This window comes from Pleurodeles waltl, chromosome 6, assembly GCF_031143425.1.
Source record: "Pleurodeles waltl isolate 20211129_DDA chromosome 6, aPleWal1.hap1.20221129, whole genome shotgun sequence".
Lineage (NCBI taxonomy): Eukaryota > Metazoa > Chordata > Amphibia > Caudata > Salamandridae > Pleurodeles > Pleurodeles waltl.
In genome coordinates this window covers 1133844405-1133867824 of record NC_090445.1, presented here as the reverse complement: position 1 = coordinate 1133867824, position 23420 = coordinate 1133844405, and the positions used below count along the sequence as shown (strand labels likewise).

Below are 23420 nucleotides of genomic sequence, written 5' to 3'. Positions count from 1 at the left end.
CCTCGACCCACTTAAGAAGACCACTCAAAACCGAAGAAGCCCTAGGGGCCATCGGGAAACCATCCCATATTTCGTGGGTTACACTTTCAAGTTTGGCATATTGCAAAAACTGGCCAGAGCCCAACTCAAACAGCTCCTGAGCATCAGGGAATTAAAGAAATTCACTATTAGGGTACAAATCATCGACCACCTCACAACGACCCAACCGCCAGGACTCCATCAATGTTGTTCTTACTGTATCCCGAAAGGAGACAGATCCCATATCCTTAATTCCCTGTCAAAGGGGGCCCGTTGGAGCACCTATTTAACCACCTGCTCCTAGATCCCAGCAGTAGTCCTCACCAGATAAGGTGCGGCGGGATCAGATCTGCCCCCAGACATGAGAATATGCACCAAAGTCCGCCCATTGCACATACCAGCATGCAACCCCTTTTCCAAATTATCAGCTTCTGACATCCATTTTGCGGTACACTCTAGCTGTGCTGCATAATAATAATATCTGATGTTAGGGATTGCCAGTTCCCCCCCTCTAGATCATTCTGCAGGACAGATAGCACCACCCCACTTCGCATGCCCGCCCATACTAGGGAGATCAACAGACTATCCAAGCGTTGAAAAAGCTGAGCAGGCAGCGGATACAAGGAGATCTGTACCAGATAAAGTCACTGGGGCAAAAACACCATCTGTGCGACTGCGGCCTGACCCATAACAGAAAGCGGCAACTTGTTCCAGAAAGTTCTCCAGACCTGCTTCCACCCGCTCAAGATTGTTTTCATTGTACACATCCACAAAATTAGCGACCCAGGTACCTAAAGCACTCAACCTCCCAGCGCAACCCCAGCCCAGGGAACCCGACCAGAAGAACCCCAACCAGAGACCCCAGAGGGAACAGAAGTGATTTTTTCATATTGATCTGAAGACCAGATACAGCCTGAATACCTTCATTCTCTGCAGCAGCTCCGGCACCGACACACGAGGATCTCGCACATATACCAAAGCATCATCTGCATTCATGGAAATTACATGAACGGCCCGACCCACCGGGATCCCCCAACGCACCAACTCCTCACGAAGCCAGGGCAAACAAAAAAGGTGAGAGCGGTACCCCTATCGTGTACCCCTACCGATCTCCCAGTCAGTAGATGTCTCTCCCACCAACACGCATACAATCTGCCGGGGCAGTATACAGTAGTCGAACCCAAGCACAAAAGCCGAAGCCCATTTCCCGCAGCACACCCAATAAATATTCCTTCTCAATAGTGTCAAGCAATTTCTCCAAGTCGAGAGACACCAACGCCATTTCCGACTCCATTCACTTAGTTTCATGCAGAACATGCGCCAATCGATGTAGATTAAGGGACGTACTATGACCCGGTATGAACTCACATTGGTCTTCGTGCACCAGGCCTTGAATCACTCTCATAAGCCGAGTGGCCAAATCTTACAGAGTATCTTAATATCACTATTCAACATGGTTAGCGGTCGATACGAAGATGGATCTGCAGTGTCCCCGCCCCCCCGCTTAAGCAACAAACACACTATACCTTGGCGCATGGTATCTGGTAACTTACCACATCCCGGCGCCTCCTCAAACACCTCCAACAGTCTCTCCCCGAGTGTGGAGGAAAAAGCTTGGTACAACTCCACAGGAAAACCATCACTACCAGGAGATTTAGATTTTGCCATAGCCGTCACTGCCTTTCCCACCTCTTCTACCGTGATCGGGAGTTCAAGTACGCCCCTACTTTCCCGGTCCAACCTCGGCAACCGAAACTTCCACAGAAACTGCTACACGCCCCCTCTTGATGATACCGTGCTAGCCCCAGACACCCTTTGAAAGTGGGATGCCAACTCCCTAAGAATGTCCCTATGCCCGTGAGAAGTATGCCCTCAGTGTTCCTTATGCACAGTATAGGCGGAGCCTCCACCTCACTTTTCAGAATCCATGCCAGGAGTTTGCCTGACTTGTCACCTTGGCAGTGCAACTGCTGCCTATACCCTCTCAAAGTTGTTCTACATAGTGTGTCCCCACATGCATTCACGTCCTTGTACAACCTGAGCTCCTCCCGCTTGGCTACGCTCAATTCGGGCGCCCCCCGCTGTACCTCCCCCAATGTCACCTCTAGGGCATAAGGTCCTGCTCCAACTGTCTGCGTACCCCTCCCACAATGCTTATACATTCCCCACGAAGAACGGTCTTTATAGCCTCCAATTCCAAGCCGTGAGACGCAGTCGTGTTCCAATTTAAGTCCAGGTACTGTTTTATGGCGGCGCCCACTCGTTTTCAACATCCCTGATCAGTCAACAAGTCCGTGGGCATACGCCAACCTCAAGCTGCACGGGGACTGTCTCTCCCCACTGCAACCGGAGCCGAACTGGTGCGTGATCTAACAAAAAACGACCCAGATGAGTGACATCCTGGACCTGCGAACTGTCGAGGCCACGCAACAGAAACCTGTCCAGTCGAGAATAAGTATCATGTGTTCTAGAATGGCAAGTGTATTCCTTACTGTTTGGGTGTCGTTCCCTCCAACCATCCCAGAGACCCAAATGCACCATCACATCTCTAAGAGATTGTACCATTAGGGGTTTGGTTCCAAACTTCAGCGGGTGGCGATCCAACCCCCCTATTTATCACACAAAAAGTGGCTTAATGCCACCTTGTAAATACGGTCGTACGGCGTTGCGTCACTGGTTATCGTGAAACATGATGCCCAGGTGGCGCTAGGGGCTCACAAATATGCCCCTTAGGCCCAGATTTATGAAAAGTGGTGCTGCACCTAGTGCAGTGTCACTTTTCTAGCATCCATTAGAACCCCCCCTAACGCCACCATGTGAGCCCTGTATTTAAAATACGGCGCACCTTGGCAGTAGGCAGGTGGACTAGTGTAATCATTTTTACGTTAGTCTGTCACTTTGCAGGACTAAAATGTCAAAAATTATGACGCTAATCCTGCAAAGCACCCAGGGGCACATTGAACACAATGGGAGCCTCCTTTTCACGCCTGCACTTAGCAGGCGTTAAGAAATGCAGATAACAATGGTGCAAAGGAATCTCATAGATTCCTTTATGCCTTTTTTACGGCGCCCTGGGCGCTGCAATGCCCCCTTACACACATTATGCCCGGTGCAGGCATAATGTGGCACAAGGGGTTACAATGTGGTGCAATACAAGCACTGCACCACTTTGTGAATATGCCATGGCGTTTTTGCCCCTTCCAATGTCACATTTGCATCAAAACAAATATGCTAATGTGGCAGTGGAATGGCGCTAGGCCATCATAAATCTGGCCCTTAGTGTCCCTGATGCCTTGTAAATACATTAACCTCCAATTACAACTTTGCTTCCCAAAGGCTTGACTATGTCTCAAATGAGCACAGTGTATGGTGGACATACTCCATTATTTCTTTTCTAATATCTTACCTAAATACAGGGTCCAGTAAGGCCTCAGGTTAGAGGCTCCATGGTCCGTGTATGGATGTGTTACCGACATTGTTATCTTAATTGATACTAGAGAGTGGTCTGAATGCGTTCTGGCTTGGTGTGTGATCTTTCTTGTCTAGGTGCAAAATCTTTTGTGCTCAACCAGAAATCAGTTCTGGAAGCTGTCTGAAGTACCTTTGAGTAGTGTTCCCTATGGAGTGGGTTAGGGTTTCACATACAGCAAACAGTTTCTGGTGTTGTGCACAATTTGTGAGAGTCTCTTCAGCTCCGGGGGATGTGTATTCCCTCCCTCCCTGTGATCTAATTTCTTATCTAGTGTCACGTTGAAATCTTCACCCCACAGAATGCCCTTCGCCATAGATTTTTACATTTTTACACTGCTGTATGAAAGACATCTGGATCGTCAGTATTTAGCCCACATACATTAATCAACATTCTACATATTTTAGATTGGGGTAGCTCCTCTGAAATAAAAAGAGTATGAGCCACCATCTAGTGAAACTGACTTCTCTATCTTTGGTCAGCTGCATTTCCTGCAAAAATACAATATCTACTTTGTGCCTGTCTAGATATGCTGATACCTGTTTGGGTGCCCAGGGGGTTATTCAACCTACTGATATTCCATGTCATTAGTCGTGTGATTCCTTAGTTGTGTCTTCTTACACCATTGTGCTCTTGCGTACCAGTTTGTGTCCCCTCTATTATCTCGTTCTGCATTGAAGCATACACTTTTGCTTTATGTTTTTGTAAATCGTATCTGTCAACTATAACTGTATTCCCCCTTGTTTCCCTCCTCCCACACTTGCCCCCAAAATATAAGTCAACGGTCCACCCTTATAAACCTCTAACAATGTGTATTTCGTTGCTATACTAGGTGTAATATCACCCTTGGCAAAAGCTGTGATCTAAGGGAGGCCATCACAAGTCCCTCTACGCGGACCATAGCTCGAAGACTGGAGCTCTTTCTTTATATATGTCTTTTCTTAACCATAGAGTCCTGTGTAATGAAGATCAAATGTTTGTCTTCGTGTATGTACCTTTAAATTGCATCATTCAGCGTCCCTTAAATGCTGTCTACTTCTGTTTCTTTTGTCGCCTGCTTTTCTAGGCAACGGTTGCTCCTGTTTATTAAGGAAAGTTGCAGCCTCTGGTGATGTGAGTATATAGGCTTTGTAGTGTAAATTTGTTGTGTGGGGAGTGTTAGCACGTCAGAGCCTTAATAAGTAAACTTACCAGGAGATTCCAATAGGTCGACAAACCTTTCGACCACGTTTGAGGACTTCCCAGTACGAAATGCTTTCCTTGTCATAATCAATCAACAAATCAATATATGATCAATAATTGCAATTACTAATTAATAAACTAATCAATAAGAATCAATAATTGAGCACACCATGACCTTTCAGTCATGAATAACCACACCAATTTTGGTTAAGTGTTAGGATATTTATTTCCCTATTAGTAACAATCTAATATCATGTCTGTTAATCTCAACATCAATAAACCTCATTAGAAACTCTTCTAATTAGCAACTAGAACTCAATTAATCAATGCATAGAAAATATTAATTCAGTACTTAGGCACATCATTAATTATGAATCAACTTAGCAGAGTTTCATTAGTACATGATTCAATAAAGCAAGAACTCAGTCATTTGTCTATTTGCATAACATTAGTGAACACCTTCACTAACCTCAAATTAGCATTAGCATGTTGGGCTTCATGCAAAACATTTTAGTGAACACAAATTTAGAAAACATCTATACTAAGGCATCAATCAAAATAGCAGTTGATGCCTAGAAAAAAAAGGCAAATAGACAATCACAATTTGCATCAGATAGTTACCAATCCAACAGATCAGCAAGCAGCGTCAGTCTTCGTCCTGAGGACATCAGTTTATCGGCATCAGCGAAGATAGAACGGGGCAAAGTCTCAAGATAGCATAGCTAAGGAACATTACTTCCCTCAGATAGACGAGCAGTTAGCATCGGGCAAGAACGGGGAAGAGGATGGTTTAAAGTATCAGGGCAAAACGCTGAAAGAATAATAGCTCGAAGAAGTGGGTCAGTACCTCAAAAGGAAGAATGGAAGAACGTCCAAAAGTGTCTGATTTCTCCTTGAGTCACGCCGTTAAATCAAAACTGTCTAATTAGTCCCTAATTCCTCATTGGATAATATTTGGTGCATCATTATCTCTGTCCAATAATTTGGTAAGAACCTTGCTAGAATTTTCCACAAACCACAGTTCTCATGTCGCGGATTGGTCCATGTTATTGACGTCTTCAGCGGTTGGAATGTCAGGTAGAAAAAGTTACACTTTGCGCTCCATTCAGTGTCTTCATTGTCTTCTCGTAGTACAGTTAACCTTGCACCTGTTACAAATTTCCCTGTTGCATTTAGCAAGAACATCGCCTTGAGCAAGTCGGTTCCCATAAGAAAAAATTTACTACGGTTACACACAGATAGCTCTTGGAAAAGTACAGCTTCGTGCCCTTCAGGAAAACAGCACAATACATGTTAGAAAAATAAAGTTTAATATGAGACCAGGCAGCTAGGCCCAAACCCTTGCTAAGCTAAAGCCCTTCTTTTAGTAAAGCAAACTCTTAACACATAAACCTAATTATGATATACTAATACAAATTCAAAACAATTGTTGCATAATAATTCAGAATTAATAAGCCTCTTCATTAGTCTTGGTATACATTGGTAGCCACTCCCCGTGGGCACATTTCAAACATGTGCATTATTTTCTATGTTAACACATTTTCTATTCATCACACCATATATTGCAAGATTTTCATTTTAATATTGCTTTTAAAAGACACACTCCAACAGGAGCATACCATAACCTAAAGTATATATCTGTTGCAGTTTTATCTTGACTGTAGTGGAGACTATCCTTGCTTCTTGACCGCTTGGGCAACATCTGGGAAGAATTAGATTTTGGCGCCATTACAGTTTATATCTTTCTTCTCTAACACCTGTTTTGAAACCATGTCCCAGTCTTTGAAATTCATCAATCCGGCAATGTTTAGAGTTCAATATTCATAAGGAGCCCCGTTTTCTTCCCCCAAGCTCAAGAATATCTATAGTTTTGGGTTATACAGCAGTCTAATATTTCTGCTTCCTCTTTTTCCCAGTATGGGTGACTTTTTCTGAATGTCATGATGCTTGTTTGCTAGTGATCAGACCGTAGGGCATTTGTTAATGTTCTTGTACCTTAATTCTAATGCATTCTTGGACCATTCTCTAGGCACTGTAGTATTTAACACACTTTTATGCTAGCCTATAGTGCTGTGATTTCTGTCACTTTGATTGTGTTGGTTCTGGGATGAGTACTTGCCTCATCTTCCTGAGTGAGGCTCCTTTGTGCTTATGCTTATGCTATTTAAGTAATCACTCTTTTATTGTGCTTGTCCTGCTTCAGGTGCTTGAGCAATGTTTCTCTTATCTACTTCATGGGCATGCAAAGTCTTCCCCAAATGTTTATTTGCAGTTGTTGATGAGCGCTAGGCCCAACCTTTTTGTGCCTGGGGCAGCACCACCAGTCGTCCATCCACTCACTGTTCTTTTGGGCTCTGCTCAGGAAGCACTTGATCCCAACCTCTCTGAGCAGCAAGACCTGCCCCTACCAAAAACCTCTTGTCTCAAAAAACAGACGCCACATGAAGTGGCTAGAGTACCACCGCACTGTAGCATCGTGCCCAGTGACGCAACTGGAGCGCAGCAGCGACCATCTGCACCGGACAGTGAAGGAATGTCTGACCGCATAGCCAGCCTCCCCCCTTCCTCGCCCTGATTATTTGGGCGAATCCATGCACAAGATGCAAGGAGTTAAAAAATAAGAGCATGCTAGCAGGTGGGCAGTTAGTGGAGAGAGTCGGAATGGAATACCCTGTCTGCAGCCCTTCACAAATAGTATAATTGTTTCCTGTGTTGTTTCTTGAGAGTTTCGCGCACAGCAAAGTACAGAGTCACCTTCAACTCTACATTGGTGATGAAGGATGGCCCCAAACCCCACCAGCAGCAGAAAACACACCACAAACCTCCGGCTAGCCCATCAGCAACCTTCCACGATCGGAGCCGCGTTGCTGCTTCCAACATGGACCGTGCCTGAGCAGCTCTGTGGGGCGTGGCCTACCCACCTGTCGAACGGGTTACTGCACACCAGCTGGCTGCCCGCACCGACGCCGGTATGGGCGCTGTGGGTCTCCTCCCCGCTCTCACCTGCACAGGTCCCCAGTGAAGGCCTACCTCATGCAAGCTGCCACCCCCAAAGAGGATCACAGCTATTTTCAGCCACATGCCATCTGCGATCCGCTGCCAAACAAAAAAAAAAGTAAAGGAAGAACCAGTGAACGCAGTCACATTGACACCCAGCAAGCCAAAGCCCAAAGCCCAAAAGCCTGCGGCTATTGTGGAGGACCGTCTCACAGCCCGTCATAGTGCCCTGCCAAGGGTAAAAAATGTGCAGGATGTGGAAAGATGAACCATATTTTGAAAGTTTGCAGATCAACCAAGGGGAAGAACCTGAACCTGACAGCGAACGCCGTTTTTGATGCACAAGGCCAGAATAGTGACACGGATGATGACGATGATGAAGAACAAGCAATACACTCCATCTTCATGATCAGCTAAGCCTCCTGTACCGCACAACAGCTACCCCGATGCAGCATACAAGTCGGAGGTCTTTCGACCCCAGAGGTATTCGACACAGGAGCGTTGATCAACATCATGTCGTACAACACATACGAAAAGATGAAGTCGTCCCCGCAGCTGACCCCCACATCCATCGGGGTATTCGCATAAGGCAAATCTTCTCCACTCACCATGAGAGGAAAATTCAAAGCAGTGCTTGCATAAGGACCCTGTTCAATTAAACAACATGCATACGTTGCAGAGAATGGCCATGGCTTGATGTTGGGATCTGGAGCTGCCGAAACCCTGGGCATAGTAAATTTCACTTTCGAAGTCTATGACAATTCCATAGCAGAAATGTTGAAGGAGTTCTCCGGTGTCTTTGATGGGATAGGCTGCCTGAAAGGTAAATAAATTAAGCTACACATTGATAAAATGATTCAGCCAGTGGCCCTTCGCCATCGCCGCATCGTATTTCACCAAAGGCCACAAGTCAAGAGAGAGCTTGACAACCTCGAATCAGCAGGCATCATCGAAAAGGTAACTGGGCCCACACCGTGGGTATCCCCATTGGTAGTCACCAGGAAGCCCAAGCACCCGGGAGAGGTGCGGATCTGTGTCGACATGAGCCTGCCCAACACAGGCATCAGGAGAGAAAGACACCTCACCCCCACAATCGATGACCTGATCAGCGAACTCAGTGGGGCCTGCTGGTTCTCAAAACTGGATTTGAGGTTGGAATACCACCAGTTGGTTCTCACTGAGGAGCCCCGATAAATAACAGCATTCTTAACGCATATGGGACTCCACCGATATCGCCGGCTAAACTTTGGAATCTCCAGCCCTGCAGAGGTATTCCAAAACACAATGCACAAACTCTTGGCTGACCTCCCTGGCGTCCTAAATGTCAGTGGTGACATCCTTGTGCATGCCCCCACCCTACCAGAACACCAAGGTCACCTACGGAAAGTCCTCCAACGGATCCAAGAGTCAGGCCTGACCCTCCATCACACAAGTGTGAATTACTCAAGAGGAAATTGCGTTTCTTCAGCTATGTTTTCTCCTAGGAAGGTGTTGCTCCGGATCCCGCAAAGGTCCAAGACATGAAGGAAGCAACTCCACCAGCAACAGTGACAGAAATACGCAGCTTCCTAGAGATGGTCAACTATTGTGACCATTTAATCAAACACCTCACCCATATAACACAGCCACTACAAGACCTCACTAAAGCAATGGCACCATGGAAGTGGGGGCATGAACAAACCACTGCCTTTCAAGCCACCAAAGATGTGCTATCCGCTCATACAATCCTGAGATACTTCGACCCATCCAAGGACACCACCATAGCAGTGGATGTTGGTCCGAGAGGGCATGGAGCTGTATTACTACAAAGAAAAGGTCAAGAAGATTGGACCCCAGCTGCCTACGGCAGTCGGTCCCTCAACCCGACCGAACAGAGATATTTGCAAATAGAAAAAGAGTCCATCGTAATACATTGGGGCTGTAAGCACTTTCACCTCTATGTGTATGGACACCCATTCACCGTCAGGACAGATCACAACCCTCTACTGCCCCTCTCCAAGGGGACAGCATTAAAGATGGCCCATCAAATCGAGAAGTAGATGCTCCAACTCCAGGAGTACAACTGTCAAGTAGAATACCGGCCCGGGTCTGGCCAAGCCCACAGACTACCTCTCACACCACCCTTGTGCAGCTACTGAAGGAGAAGAGAGAGAGAGGCACAAGAGACTGAAGAGTAAGTGAGATACATTGCAAAACAATCACGCCCCTGGCCCATTTCTAACGAGGTACTTTGCCAAGCCACCCTGCAAGACCTGTGCCTCCAAAAGGCACTAAGGGGGTCATTCTGACCCTGGCGGTCCGAGACCGCCAGGGCTATAATGACTGAAAGCACCGCCAACAGGCTGGTGGTGCTTTCTTTCCTATTCTGACCGCGGCGGTAAAGCCGCGGTCGCACCGCCGGGGCCGGCGGTTTTCCGCCGTTTCTGCCCCGGCGGTGATAATCCCCCAGGGCAGCGCTGCAAGCAGCGCTGCCCTGGGGATTATGACCCCCTTACCGCCAGCCTGTTTCTGGCGGTTTTCACCGCCAGGAAGAGGCTGGCGGTAAGGGGTGTCCTGGGGCCACGGCCGCAACACCGCCGGCTCCATTCGGAGCCGGCTCCTGTGTTGTGGCCTCATTCCCGCTGGGCCGGCGGGCGCAAACTTGGTTTGCGCATGCCGGCCCAGCGGGAATGTCGGAATGGGGGCCGCATGAGTGCGGCCGCATGGCGGTTTCCGCCTGGTGGGCGGCGGTAGCCGCCCGCCAAGGTCGGAATGACCCCCTAAATGCCATCTGAGACAACCAGTGGCATTTCCTCAAACAACAGTGGCCCAAACTCACTGTGCATTCCAGGCGCATCATGGAAAGCTACATCATGTTTGGGAAGAACTCACAGCTGACCCAGAAGAGCGCTTCCTCAAAGGACACCCCCTGGTTATTCCTTTCTGTCTCCTGCCTGGAAGACCAAGCCATCCAGTTAGCCCACGCGGGTCATCAAGGCATGGTGAAGATGAAGAACAGACTACGGGCCAAAGTGTGGCTTCCCCTAATGGATGAAAAGGTGGAAGCTCTCGTCTGATCATGCGAGTGGTGCCAATCTGCAGGAAGTCCCAGTCTTCCATCCCCTGTCGCCACTGAGCAGGAGCCTCAACGGCCGTGGGACGTAGCAATTCTCTGCCTTTGGTAGTCTTCCAGATGACAGACACACTTCAGTGCTGATTGATGACTACTCAAAATAACCATAAGTGGAGGTCCTACAGTCCCTCACAGCCAATGAAGTAATCTCTAAAACAGAAAAGATTGTAGCCACTCACGGCCTTATAAAAGAGCTGCAGACTGACAATGGACCACCGTTTCAGGGATGAGAGATTGTGCCCTACCTGACCTCAATGGGAATCCTTCACAAGAAAATAACGGCCCGCAGGCCCCAAGTGAATGACGAGGTCGAGCGGTTCACGAGGACCCTTAACAAAATTATCAGGATCGCTAGTGCGTCCCATCAACCCCCTGAACTTGCCCTCTATTTGTTCCTACGGAACTATCGCCTAACCCCACATGACACGTCCAGATGCGCACGGTCCACCTCTCCATGGGGCGAGTGGTACGAATTCTATCCCACACCATCCAAACTGGGAACCTGGCCCAGTTGATGATGACCGAACCTACGAAAGGCAAAAGGCCACGAATGAACGAGCAAGCCGTCGCAGGGGTGCAAAGACCTCTGACCTCCGAGTAGGTGACAGTGTACTTGTGAGAGACAGAAACCCATGTTGCAAGTTCAGGCTGCGTTTGAGCCTTGCTCATGGACCGTTGTGTGGCATCAGGGCACCCTAGTAGTCACTCAGCGAGGGACTAAAGAAATCACTCCCAACATATCTGTGTTCAAACGTTTCATCCCCAAAGTCCTGTCACCAGCGACCACCTCCAGAAGTGAGCCGCCATCAAATGAGCCACAGGCCGCCATCGAAAACAACGACCCCTCCTTCGCTTCGGTGGATGCCCTGAACCAGGTGCCTACCCTATCGCCCAATCACACGGGAGCCGAGGCTGAACCACCTCACCCTCGGGAGAAACCGATCCCAGACAGAACTACCCACACGAGGTACCACCGGAGACGCAGTCTGTTGCCATCTGTCAAGTTGCAAGACTGAAATTGTTTTTTTCGAAATGACTGAACTGTATCTGTACTACATGTCTTGTGTTTTGTTTAGTTTGGAGAGGGATGTAGCGTTGCGCCCAGTGACGCAACTGGAGAGCAGAGGCAACCATCTGCACCATACAGTGAAGGGGGGTCTGACCCACAGCCAGCCTCACCCCCTCCCTCGCCCTGGTTACTTGGGCGAATCCATGCACGAGATGCAAGGAGCTAATAAATAGGAGGATGCTAGCAGTCGGGCAGTTAGTGGAGAGAATCGGAGTGGAATGCCCTGTCTGCAGCCTTCCACAAATAGTATAATTGTCTCCTGTGTTGTTTATTGAGCCTTGCGCGCGCAGCATAGTACAGAGTCGCCTACAACTCTACACACCCCTCCATGCTAGTTAAAGCCCCGAAGTGGACGTAACCTCCCCACCCCAGTAACCCAGAAAAACAGATGTGGCACGATTGACCTGACATCTAACTTCTATCTGCCGTGGGTGATGGTTCTTTGTAACAAACCACATGCATGTTAGACAACGTCTAGTGGCCTCTACTAAATTTGATTCAAGAGGGAGGATTTTGGGGGTGTAGCTAAGTGTCTACATGGCTAAAAAGGAAACAATGTCCGTCCTCTATCACACACTTTCCGGCACTCATAGTCAATTGCAATCAAATTGCAGTACAGAAAGGCAGATGCAGACAATGGTGAATACATCACCAGGTGCCACAAGGAGAATATAACACGAACAATGTCTCACTGGTGCTGACTAGGCATTTCTATTCATTAATAGAACAGCAAGTCATACTATCATTAGACCTAGGTTAGTGATGCATTTTCGAAACAAGCGTGGCAAACAAGGTCAACAAGCCAAACGAAGGTCACCGTGGGATGCGACCTCAAACAGTTATAAGAAGATCGGAAAAAAATGAAAAAAATTCAGAGGACAATGGATTTTCATTATGATGGGTAAATATGTATGAACTTTTGAAGGCCACAAATGATGAACATGGAAGCAAGTGCCATGCAAAAATAGCTTCAATAGCGAAGGTATTAATAGAGCCTTCCAACAAACAACATGAATGTGGCAATAAACTTATCATTTAAAGAAAAGGGACAAATGCATTGATGCACCACATATTTAACTGAAGGTGAACTAGGCATAAACCTACACTGGCCTTTCCAAATGCCCTCGTAGGAATGCATCAAAACAGCCCTCGGTCTCAAAAGATTCCAAGCCACTGATGACACGTAGTCGAAGAACACAGCGTGGTTCTTGGAGAGGAACTGTTACATTTAAATGGGGTCTGGTGGCCAACTTCGATCATTGTTGGGATGACCTAGCAGCTGGACTGCTGGGCAATGTTTCTGCTAGTAGATTCATGTAAACATGACTGACAGCGGTCGAGGAGGTATTATTTCTTGATAAGATCCTGACGCACTATTTTTTAAACTTTTGCCAGTTAAGAAGAGGTTAAAATAGCCATCTCCGACTGATTGTGTCTGAGTTGGGCTAATGTAACAAAATTAAGAACGGTACTGCCGCAGCAATTCTTCAAAAAACTTTTAACTATGTGGCTGGGGGGTCGATTTAAAATTCTGACCCTGAAGTCAGTTGGCGTTGGGAATATTTGCATTTCATTAAGGACAACATTTTCTGATTTTGTAGTGACGGTTGCCTCATGTGCTATATTCCCTTCAACTAAGTGTCGCACCAGTGATGGATTTGTTTCCCACTGTCAGTGAGGTCTGGTCCTCGCCCTGAAGGGAAAACCAGTAGTTCCTACTGCCCACTGCCTCATGCCAGAACTTCTGCCCTGGGACTTCCAAAAGTAGGGATTGGGCAGTAGGCGAACATATGTGGTCACAGATTAGTGGCCTCATATGTTCCCTACTGTCATGCAGAGATCCCTTTTTGCTCTGTGTTTTTTAACCTATTCTGCTTTGCACTTTACATAGATGGAAAAATGCCTGCTATATGCACCATATGTAGTTACTACAGTACGAGAGGCTGCATATACAGTATAAGAATAGGGTCCATATGAATGCTTAAGAAAGAATAATTTAATAGTCTATTAAACTTGAGAATTGTGAGAGATGGTGCTCCATTGTTAGATATAAAGTTACATCCTCTCCTGGTGTAAACTACTGCACATTCTGTGAGTATTATTGAGCAACAAGACTTCTTTATTTCTTCTAAGTTGCTTCAGGGTATTGGAAGACCAATGGGAGGCGACACGAAGATGGCTTTCAGTCTGATGCTAGTTCTTTTGACTGTGGTACCATTGGTCAGCCCACAAAGCTGCAGAGGTCGTTCCGCCATCCCTGGTATTCCTGGTGTACCCGGAACCCCTGGATCCAATGGCATTGATGGTACTGATGGAGTTAAAGGCGATGTGGGTAAGAAAGATACTGATAAGAACATTTATACGTTTCATTACTATCATTTACTTAGTTCTTATATTGAGTATGTTCAATATCTACAAATTACGGATGATCTTGTTGACAGACAAAAAGTAAATTCCAGTCAGGTTTTCAGAACGACCAACACGAATACAAATAATCGCCAATGAAATGAATTGCATTTAAATCTTTTTTTTTTTACTGGAAAGAGCAATATAAAAACTTTAGTGAATAAAATGATTGGCATTTCTTCCATACAAATAGATACCATCATACAGAGTAAAGTGCAAAAATAAACATTTTTTTACAGCAAGAATATATGCATTATAGTGACACAAGCTCAATTGGTATTCACAATGCATCATCCCAAAGCCTAATTACCTCTTGGCAGATTGATACCCATATTTGCTTCATCCTACCTCTCTTATCTCCCCTTTCTAGCGTAGTAACTTCCAAGTCACAAAAATCCATAAACCTGATGTGTCAATGACAAAACTTGGTTGGATCTTTTTGGCCCATAGTATAGAACTAGGTAGACTGCCTAATATAATTGCCCAGAAGTACCTGTTATACTTCAGTGGGCATACCTTCTATAGCCCTGACCATAATCGTTTTTGTTGAGGGCTGTACATCAACTTTACTAAACACCTGGGTAATATGGGTAGGAGCATTGAAGCCCAGATTGAAGTACGTAGCAGCTATATGGCATTGTCAATAGCCCTTAGAGACACATCACATAGACACATGCTGATTGATATCCATCATGGGCTTTATGCACAACTTAGGTAGACACCAACATGGACGAGCACCTATGTGCCAATGTGTCTGTGGACCATAAGTTTATCCAGCTACAGCAAAAGAGCAGCTAATTTGAATGCACTATTTATTGTGATGGGCGTGTAGTGGAGCAGAAGACCGCAGAAATGAGATGGTTATACTGGCAAGTTGGGTACCTGACAGAGCGAGGAAAATATACAGAATTCAGTAAAAGCACACTAAGCGTAAACTGAGAGCTAATAATGCAGAGTTTTATATTTGTTTTGTCTCTTGTAAATCTCTCTAAATCGAACATCCCACCAGCAGGAGCTAGGATATAACATCACTGTTGTGTGCATACTGAAGACTTAGGGCCTCATTATCAGTGTGGCGGTCTGGGGACTGCCACATATCGCGTTGACGGTTGGACCACTGTACTCTGGGCAGTCTGACCGCCCAAGTACGACCCTGGTGTGCGGACCTGCCAGGGGACCTCGGTTCCCACTGGGAACATTGTTCCCGGTGGGCTAACGGCAGTCTTGGTTGTAGTCAGCCAGGGCGGCACTGAACTCAGTGCCCCCTTGCTGATTGCAACCTTCTTCTCCGCCAGCCTTTATATGGCAGTTTCCCCACCATGAAAAGGCTGGTGGAGAACAAGTGCAGGGGGATACATGGTGACCCCTGCACTGCCCATGTCCAGTGCTGTACTGGGACCGCCAAACTCGTAATGTGGATGTTTGGGCCTGTGGAACATGATGTATATCCCGCCCGCCATATTACAAGTTCCATTACATTCTGTGGAACTTGTAATACAGCAGATAGGATATCTGTCACGTTTGTGACCAAGTAATTTCATCCGCCAAGGTTGTAATCAGGCCCCGGTGATTTCACAATGTCAATAGGGTGCTTAAAAATAAGCTTCTTGACTTCTCACTAGAATATTATTTGTAAATGTGTGTTTTTATAAGTCTCCTGACTAAGAATATAGGGGGTTATTACAACTTTGGAGGAGGTGTTAATCCGTCCCAAAAGTGACTGTAAAGTGACAGATATACCACCAGCCGTATTACGAGTTCCATAGGATATAATGGACTCGTAATACGGCTGGTGGTATATCCGTCACTTTACCGTCACTTTTGGGACGGTTTAACACCTCCTCCAAAGTTGTAATAACCCCAATAATTGTTGCTGAACGTAAAAACATTTTTCTGGAACACGTTCTGAAAAGGTGAAAGGTTGTGCAGTGGCCCACCTCTGTTTACTCACTGAACATGACTTGACTAACTCAAATGTTTTGTTTTAACTGTGTATTTTTAGTTACAAACATATCTATAGAAAAACAAGAACCTGACTCTGTATGATGTGCAACATCTTAGGCATGGCACTTATTCTTGGTTACTGTTAGACCTGGCATCCTTGGCGTGGTTTCTGTGCATATCCTGATGGGCCATCTGGGCTAAAGTGGAGGGAGGTGTGGTCACTTAAACGTGAAAGCACTGTGCCTGCCCTCACACAATGCAGTCTCCGACACCCTGGTGTGTGTCTGTGGCCAAGCCTGGGATCTTGTCAGCATCAGAGACTTTCCTTTGAAGTTTACCTACTTCAAAGGCAGAACAAAGTATAAGTAGTGGACCCGAAACCCCAGCCTTTTAGATTACTTCTGGATCAAGAGGAACCTCTGCCAAGAAGAAAAGCTGAAGAGTAGGAGGAGGAGTACTGCCCCTTTGCCTGTGACAGTGTTTTGCTGGATTGGCCTGCAGTTACTGTTTCTTCCTTAGATAGGGCAAGGACTGGAGTTTGTGGTGTTTCCCTGCTTGTGAAGTGTTTCCAAGGGCTTGAACTGAGCTTGACCCCTGTTCTGAAGTCTCAGTGCCGTCAAAGTCTTCCTCTGCCAGCACCTGGACTCTCTTGCTGAGACTCCTACCCTGCCAAGCGGTGTCCTATCCAGTCCCTGGGCCCTGTAAAGGAGAATCTGTTGGAACCAAGGCTGAAATCCACACACCGGAGCCGAGCTGGAGAAAAAGTGACGCACCACCTGCATCGTGGCTGGGAAATCGACGCAACACCCGCTTGCGGCTGCCAAAAACAACGCATCACTCACAGTTACCTTAGCAAGACAATAATGTATTTGAAGATAAAAAGTTTCTGCAGGGACCTCGAAAATACACCTGACCCCTAATGGTCACATTTTATGCACAGAAACATGATGACACACAGACATGAATGTTTGAAACTTAGACCCTCAAAGTTTTTGATTTGTGGCTGTGCAGTCTGAGTACAAAATTGCTGAAGCCCACTCACACAATTTTAATTTGGGCTGCTGATGACTAATCGGAATTAGGAATAATCAGAGTTGGCTACCCTGTCTCAAAGGAAGAACCCTTATAGGCAGCAATGGCGAATGGGGGTGGGTGAACATATTTGACTTAAAGAGGTTTATGAAAAAAAAGAAAATAAATGCAATATTGTCACCCAATGTGAACAGTGTCCTCTCTTTTGTGTCTATTGTCTGGCTTTCAATATCACACTCCAACTAACCCACATATGTCAGGTGTAATTCATTAGCCATTAATGTGAGAAAAAAACATATCTAGGAATCCTACTGAGTGACGGATGGGATGAACCCTGTGTTGAAGAATGCTACACTATGTGGTTTGGTGCTTAATTTCTTTTTCGATTTTGTGGAAAAAAGATGGAACATAGGTGGTCATTACAACCTCTGCGGTCTTTTAAGAAGACCGCCGAGGGACCGCCGTGCAGGAGACCGCCAGTAGTGGCGGTTTGCTGCTCGGCGTATTATGACCGTTAGCTGCCCTCTGTCGTTTTTCTGACGGAGAGCCACCAACAGCCATACTTGCGGGCGGCGGCGAAGTGGAGGTTGCTCCACCTCCACCGCCACGCCAACAGAACACCGCGAACTAATCACGTCCTGTGATTCTGCGCGGCGGTGTTCTGTTGGCGGTGTGGTGTTGGCGGAGCTGCCCCCATGGCTCCCGTCCCCTCCCGGAGGATCGACGGAACAGGTAAGTCGATCGTCCGTTAGGGGAGGGGGTGGGGGGGTGTTGTGTGGGTGCATGGGGATGTGCGTCTGTGTATGTAGGGGGGGTGGGTGAGTGCGTGTATGCTTGCGGGGGTGTTGCGTGTTTCGGAAATGTGTGCGTGTCTGTCTGTATGTATGTCTGTATGGATGTGTGCGTGAATGTGTGAATGTGGGTGTACGTGTCTGCGTGTGTGTGTGGATGTTGGCATGTATGTCGGTGTGTGTGCGTGTATGTGTGTTGGTGGTGCCTGCGTGCGTGTCGGGTGTGTATGTGTAAGGTAGTGTCGGGGGTCAGGGTGGGGAGGGGGGGCATGCCACCTTTGGGGGGGTGGCAGGGGTGGTGGGAGGTGTAGGGGAGGGAGTCGGTGTGGGGGTGTGGGGTGGGAAGAGACCCCTATCAGTGCCAGGGAAGGAATTCCCTGGCACTGATAGTGCTTACCACCATGGATTTCATGGCGTTCCTACCGCTGGAAATCCACGGCGGTAAGCCGGGTCACAATACCGGCGGCGGTATTGTCACGGCCGCCGGGCTGGAGACCCTGGTCTCCAGCCCAGCGGTCGTCTCCGCCCTGGCGGGCGGAACGGGGAAGCGGCGGATGACCATGGCGGTAACCGCCATGGTCATAATACAAAAAAAAGACCGCCAGCCTGTTGGCGGTCTTACCGCCGCTTTAACGCCGTCCGCCAGGGTTGTAATGACCCCCATATTAACCAAAACAGGTAGGGCAGAGCCACATAAAGTACAATCTTTATCAGGATGCTCATTATATATCAATATAATTTTTGGGGGCATTCACGCAAACCTGCATTTTCACTATTGATAGAATAACTCCAATTTCTATCAAAATAAAACAGCACATATTTGGACACTTGGGACCAATTTACAAAGCGCTTTTGCATTTCTTAATGGTCCTAATTGGTATTTCGGTCCGTTAAGAAATGCAAATCTGCCTTCTCTGATACACAAAGGCCTTTAGGAATTCACAAATTGTGATTTCTACCTTGTAGAAATCGCAATTTCCGATCCCCAGAATAGGAGATCGCAATTAGGGTATTAGGAAATGCAAATAACATCAACTTCATGTTGATTGTAACCAAAAGCAATTATAAAAAGCACCCCAAAATGTTTTTTTTTTATTGCAATTGAGCACACACATGCCCCTTGGGCATATGTGTGCTCCTCATGTGCACCACTATTTTTGGGGTGCACCAAGGGGGCCTTTTGCCCATTGCCATCCTTGGTTTAGCATTTCCCAAATACAAAATTACTATTTGGGAAATGCAAAACCGGCCCGTTGACACAAATGCAATGGGATTCCTTATTTGCGATTTCCTAAAAGCAATTCCTACTTTGGAAGAATCGCTATTAGGAAATCGGTATCTTGGTACATAGCATTTTGCATTTCCTAAATAGCGATTTCTAGGAAGTCGCTATTTAGGAAATGCAAAATTGCATTTTAGTACATCTGGCCCTACGTCACTCAATATGCATACCAGAGTTTAGTTCAAAGTCAAATATATTGATTGTGGCCACTGTCAGTATTTTTTGTACTATATTTTGGATAGAGTGCTTGGTAATTGTAGGAAATTCTACAATATTCAAGGATGCATCATCAACCATACCTAATTTTGCTTTTTCTTTAACAAGGTCCTCCTGGACAAGCCGATGATCTGACTGAACAAGGTGAGAAAGGGGAGCCAGGACTACCTGGGAATCCTGGAAAAGTTGGTCCCAAGGGTCCTGGTGGTCCACCGGGGCCTCCTGGTCGGTTTGGTCCCAAGGGAGCAAAAGGTGAATCAGGTGATTACAAAACCACCTTGAAATCAGCCTTTTCGGCAGCCAGGATATCCAGCATTCTTCCAAGAAAGGAGCAGCCCATTCGCTTTGAAAAGGTGATCACCAATCAAAATAATCATTATGAACCAAAGACAGGGAAGTTCACTTGCAAGATAGCTGGACTCTATTACTTCACCTACCATGCCACACAAAGATTCAACTTATGTGTGAACATTATGAAGAGTGGTGAGAAAGGAGAGAAAATCAAGATCCTCACCTTCTGTGATTATGTGCACAGTATATTTCAGGTTACCACAGGTGGGGTGGTACTTCAGCTGCATAAAGATGAGTCTGTATGGCTTGAAACAACTGAAAAGAATTCTTTAATGGCGAGTGAAGGTGCTGACAGTATTTTCTCTGGGTTCCTGCTCTTCCCAGATCCTTCATAATCCATCAAGCCATACATTCTGTTTTTCATCTGTGCAGGAAATGCTTAGCGTGCTTAGTAGCATTGCATTACTCGTTGAGAAATATGGTCTTTCTGTAGGTCATGGTTTTCCCCCTTGTTCCACCTATGTGGGTGGGGTCTCTCATTGCACCTCTTACCATGTCTGGGTTGAAAAGCACATCCTCCTCATAATGTACATAGAGTTGGTGTTAGGTTCGCCCCTACAACCTTTTTCATTCTTTGGATCCCTTTATTTCAGCCCTTTGTGTGAGACTTTGTCAATCACATCCCGGATCATCCCAGAGGACTCTTTCTCTCTTCCCATGCTGCAGACTTATGGGTGTATCCTTTCAACTCCAATGGATTGTTTGTATGGCAATGGAGGGACGTTTTTTTTACAACTATTCACCTACCCCTCTTTTGGCCCTTATTGCTCATTTCCTTCTCTTTGCTTTCACCTGTGTCTGCTCCTCTGTTGCTTCCTCTCACCCTTCCCTCTTACCCCTGAGTCACTGCTCATTTCTCTCGCCTGTCATGTCTTCACTTTGCTCCCGCCCCTTCCTCCTCTTTCCCCTGGCGTTTTCATTGAAGCACCTGGACGCCAGATACGGTTTTAAGAGCATTGCCAGGGAGCTTTCATTATGGTCCTGAGCTTCTTTCCGCGTCACAAAAAGAAACATGTGACTGCAATGAAATTTCATTTTATCCTTTTTATGTTTCTATTTCAAATGAAAATCGGGTGGCAAGAAAGCCTTTATTTGTTTCTTTCTATATCATAGAAATTACCCATTTTTTGTTTCTTTCTTTATCACAGAAATGAAACAAGGGATGTAATGAAGTCTCCCCTACCTACAGCCTTCATTTCCCGTGGAAATAAAACCAGAAGTGAAATGAAGGAAAGTGAGACCTCAGCATAGGGCAGCCATCATTTCATACATTTAATCTGGGTTTAATGCTGCATCGGTGTTTGTATATATTAACACAACAGACCTATTGGCCTTGCCAATGCTTGTTTCCCGTTTGTGCGCCGTGTAGCTGCACTGGAGCTCTGTGGCAAACTAGGAGGAGCACACCTAACAATAAGTCCCGGGATCCTTCCTGGGACTGAGTAAAAGGCTGCCAACTTGGGTTCTTATATCGCCAGCCACATAGAGGGTTGCCTGATGTTTTCATTATTTTTGTGATGTGGTGTCTCTAGGGCTAAGAAGAGATACTGCTGCCACATACAATAGAATTTTTCTGAAAACATTGAGAGTGCAAGATGTTTTTCCAGCTGAAGGTCGAGCTCTCTTAGTGGAACAGGAAACATCCTATTCTGTAGCTACTTGGTCCAAGTCAGAGCTTTCTTCAGTAGACCACGTCAATGAGTCACTTGGTCCAATGAAACACCAACCACACATGCACCCAAGTCCTCCCTATTTCTTGGGTTCAGCTGTGCTGTGGATGTGTTGTGCAAATGGCCCCTGAAAATGTGCAAATCCCTGTAGTCTAGCATGGACGGACATGCGTTCTAACGTACACACAATCTGGGGCAGCACAGGGATGCAAAATGCAAGCATGAGGAGTGGACAAGTGAGCATGCACTCAGCTAACACATGGTGATTGGAAATTTTACTAACATCACAGATGCACAGCAGCCTTGGATGTACATTCGTTTCACCACCACCAGAGCATATGGATTGTATGGCTTAAACATAGCATTATCAGGTATACACGCGAAATTTCTGCTAAGTGCACTGCACTGCAGTCTCTCCACCTTTTAGAATGCATGGAACCTATGGATTGTCAGGTGCACTTGCCTTCTATAAGTTACAAGACACCACAACGTAGAGGGTCTCCAAGATCTCTCTGTTTCAAAATGCCGGAAATATCCTACTTAATTTCATCATACTTATTCAAATGCTGGCATACAATATCTATGCAACCACATTTGGGAAGTATTACATTTTCTGGATGCCACACAAAATGAACATGTTAGAAATTACTACCCTTGCAGCGCTCTGGTGATTTGAACATGTGTTAAACTGACAACATTTTGTACTGCAAATATTTCTTATGATTGCAATCAAAGGCTCCTTGCTTTTTTCAAAGGCTACTCCTATAAGCATTCACAAAATTGACCATTTGTCAATTATTAACAGTTTAAATTATACATATTTACAAGATGTACATCTGGGGCTTACTATTATTTAGTTCTGTGCATTTTATTTTGTGCTCAGTAAATGTATACATTCCCTTCTGCCTCTTGTGTCATGGAAGCGCCCGCACAAAGCTTTGGGGGATTTGGGCCTCGTATTCAGACAAGTATTATCCTGAACATTGGCATAGTAGAGAGATGAGTGGTTTTCATGGTCGATCAATTACTGATGTCAGAGGTAATTCTGTGTTTTAAGGGCAGATGAAAGCACAACATTGATATTTCCACGAAAATGAATACCCACTCTGATATCTAGTGGGTATCTTATGTTTACGTTTTGTTAGTTACCACGTATGGCTGATTGTTTCAAGTAATGATCATTGATTAATCGACTATAAGTATTTCCATTGTACAATATCTTCTAGTGTGTCTGCTCATGCAAGCTTTGTCCTAATCTTTCAGAAGAGATGGCCCAGCCACTTTGTTGAAATTGTATTCTCTTTTAATTATTTAAGGGTTCTTTTGGCTTTTTATAATCTAAGAATAATCAAATAATGCATTTCAAGTAAACTAATGATGCAAAACGATCAACAGCTTAAAACATTGTATCTCTGTTGTTTTCCAGCCGGGTAGCACATATGTTAAATTTTCAGATCAAGTCTAAGCTCATGATTTAATGTGTGTGATCTTACGATCTACATTACCCTGTGCATTAAACTTTTCAATGTGATACTTACAAACAACTTCGGTATTTTTATGTAAAGAAAAAAAGATTTAATTTCAACTTATTGGTTTCTAGTATTGGGTAAATGTTCCTGAAATCAAGTTGCTCGTCTCTGTGGTTCTCACCTGTAGGGCTGGACTGCGAACCAAAAGCAGCCTCTGCGGAAATGTTCGAGCCACCACTGCTCCCTTCCTCGTCTCTCATCTCTTTCTCCTTCTCCCTTTCTCATCCCTGAAGCCCTCCGTGACTAGTGTAATTACTTGGAGAACCCAGAGAAAGTGAATGAGGTACCAGGAGCTGTCTCTTGCATTAGCAAGCATTGACAAAGTCATTAGATCTTGCCTATGAGAGAGCTA

At 45.9% G+C, this 23420-nt stretch overlaps 1 protein-coding gene across 3 annotated transcripts in view; it reads left to right on the top strand.

Annotated features, from left to right (window-relative positions):
• C1QB (complement C1q B chain) overlaps nucleotides 1-23072 on the top strand; it is a 45698-nt gene extending 22626 nt beyond the window's left edge. For 2 of the 3 annotated variants that reach the window (XM_069240329.1, XM_069240328.1), the window contains exons 2-4: nucleotides 4554-4600; nucleotides 13981-14179; nucleotides 19627-23072. In XM_069240329.1, coding sequence (XP_069096430.1) covers nucleotides 14005-14179; nucleotides 19627-20204 — 753 coding nt within the window. In that variant the 5' untranslated portion in view covers nucleotides 4554-4600; nucleotides 13981-14004 and the 3' untranslated portion in view covers nucleotides 20205-23072. The remainder of the gene's footprint in view (nucleotides 1-4553; nucleotides 4601-13980; nucleotides 14180-19626) is intronic. The other variant, XM_069240327.1, reaches the window with a different exon arrangement.
• The last annotated feature ends 348 nt before the right edge of the window (nucleotides 23073-23420 follow it).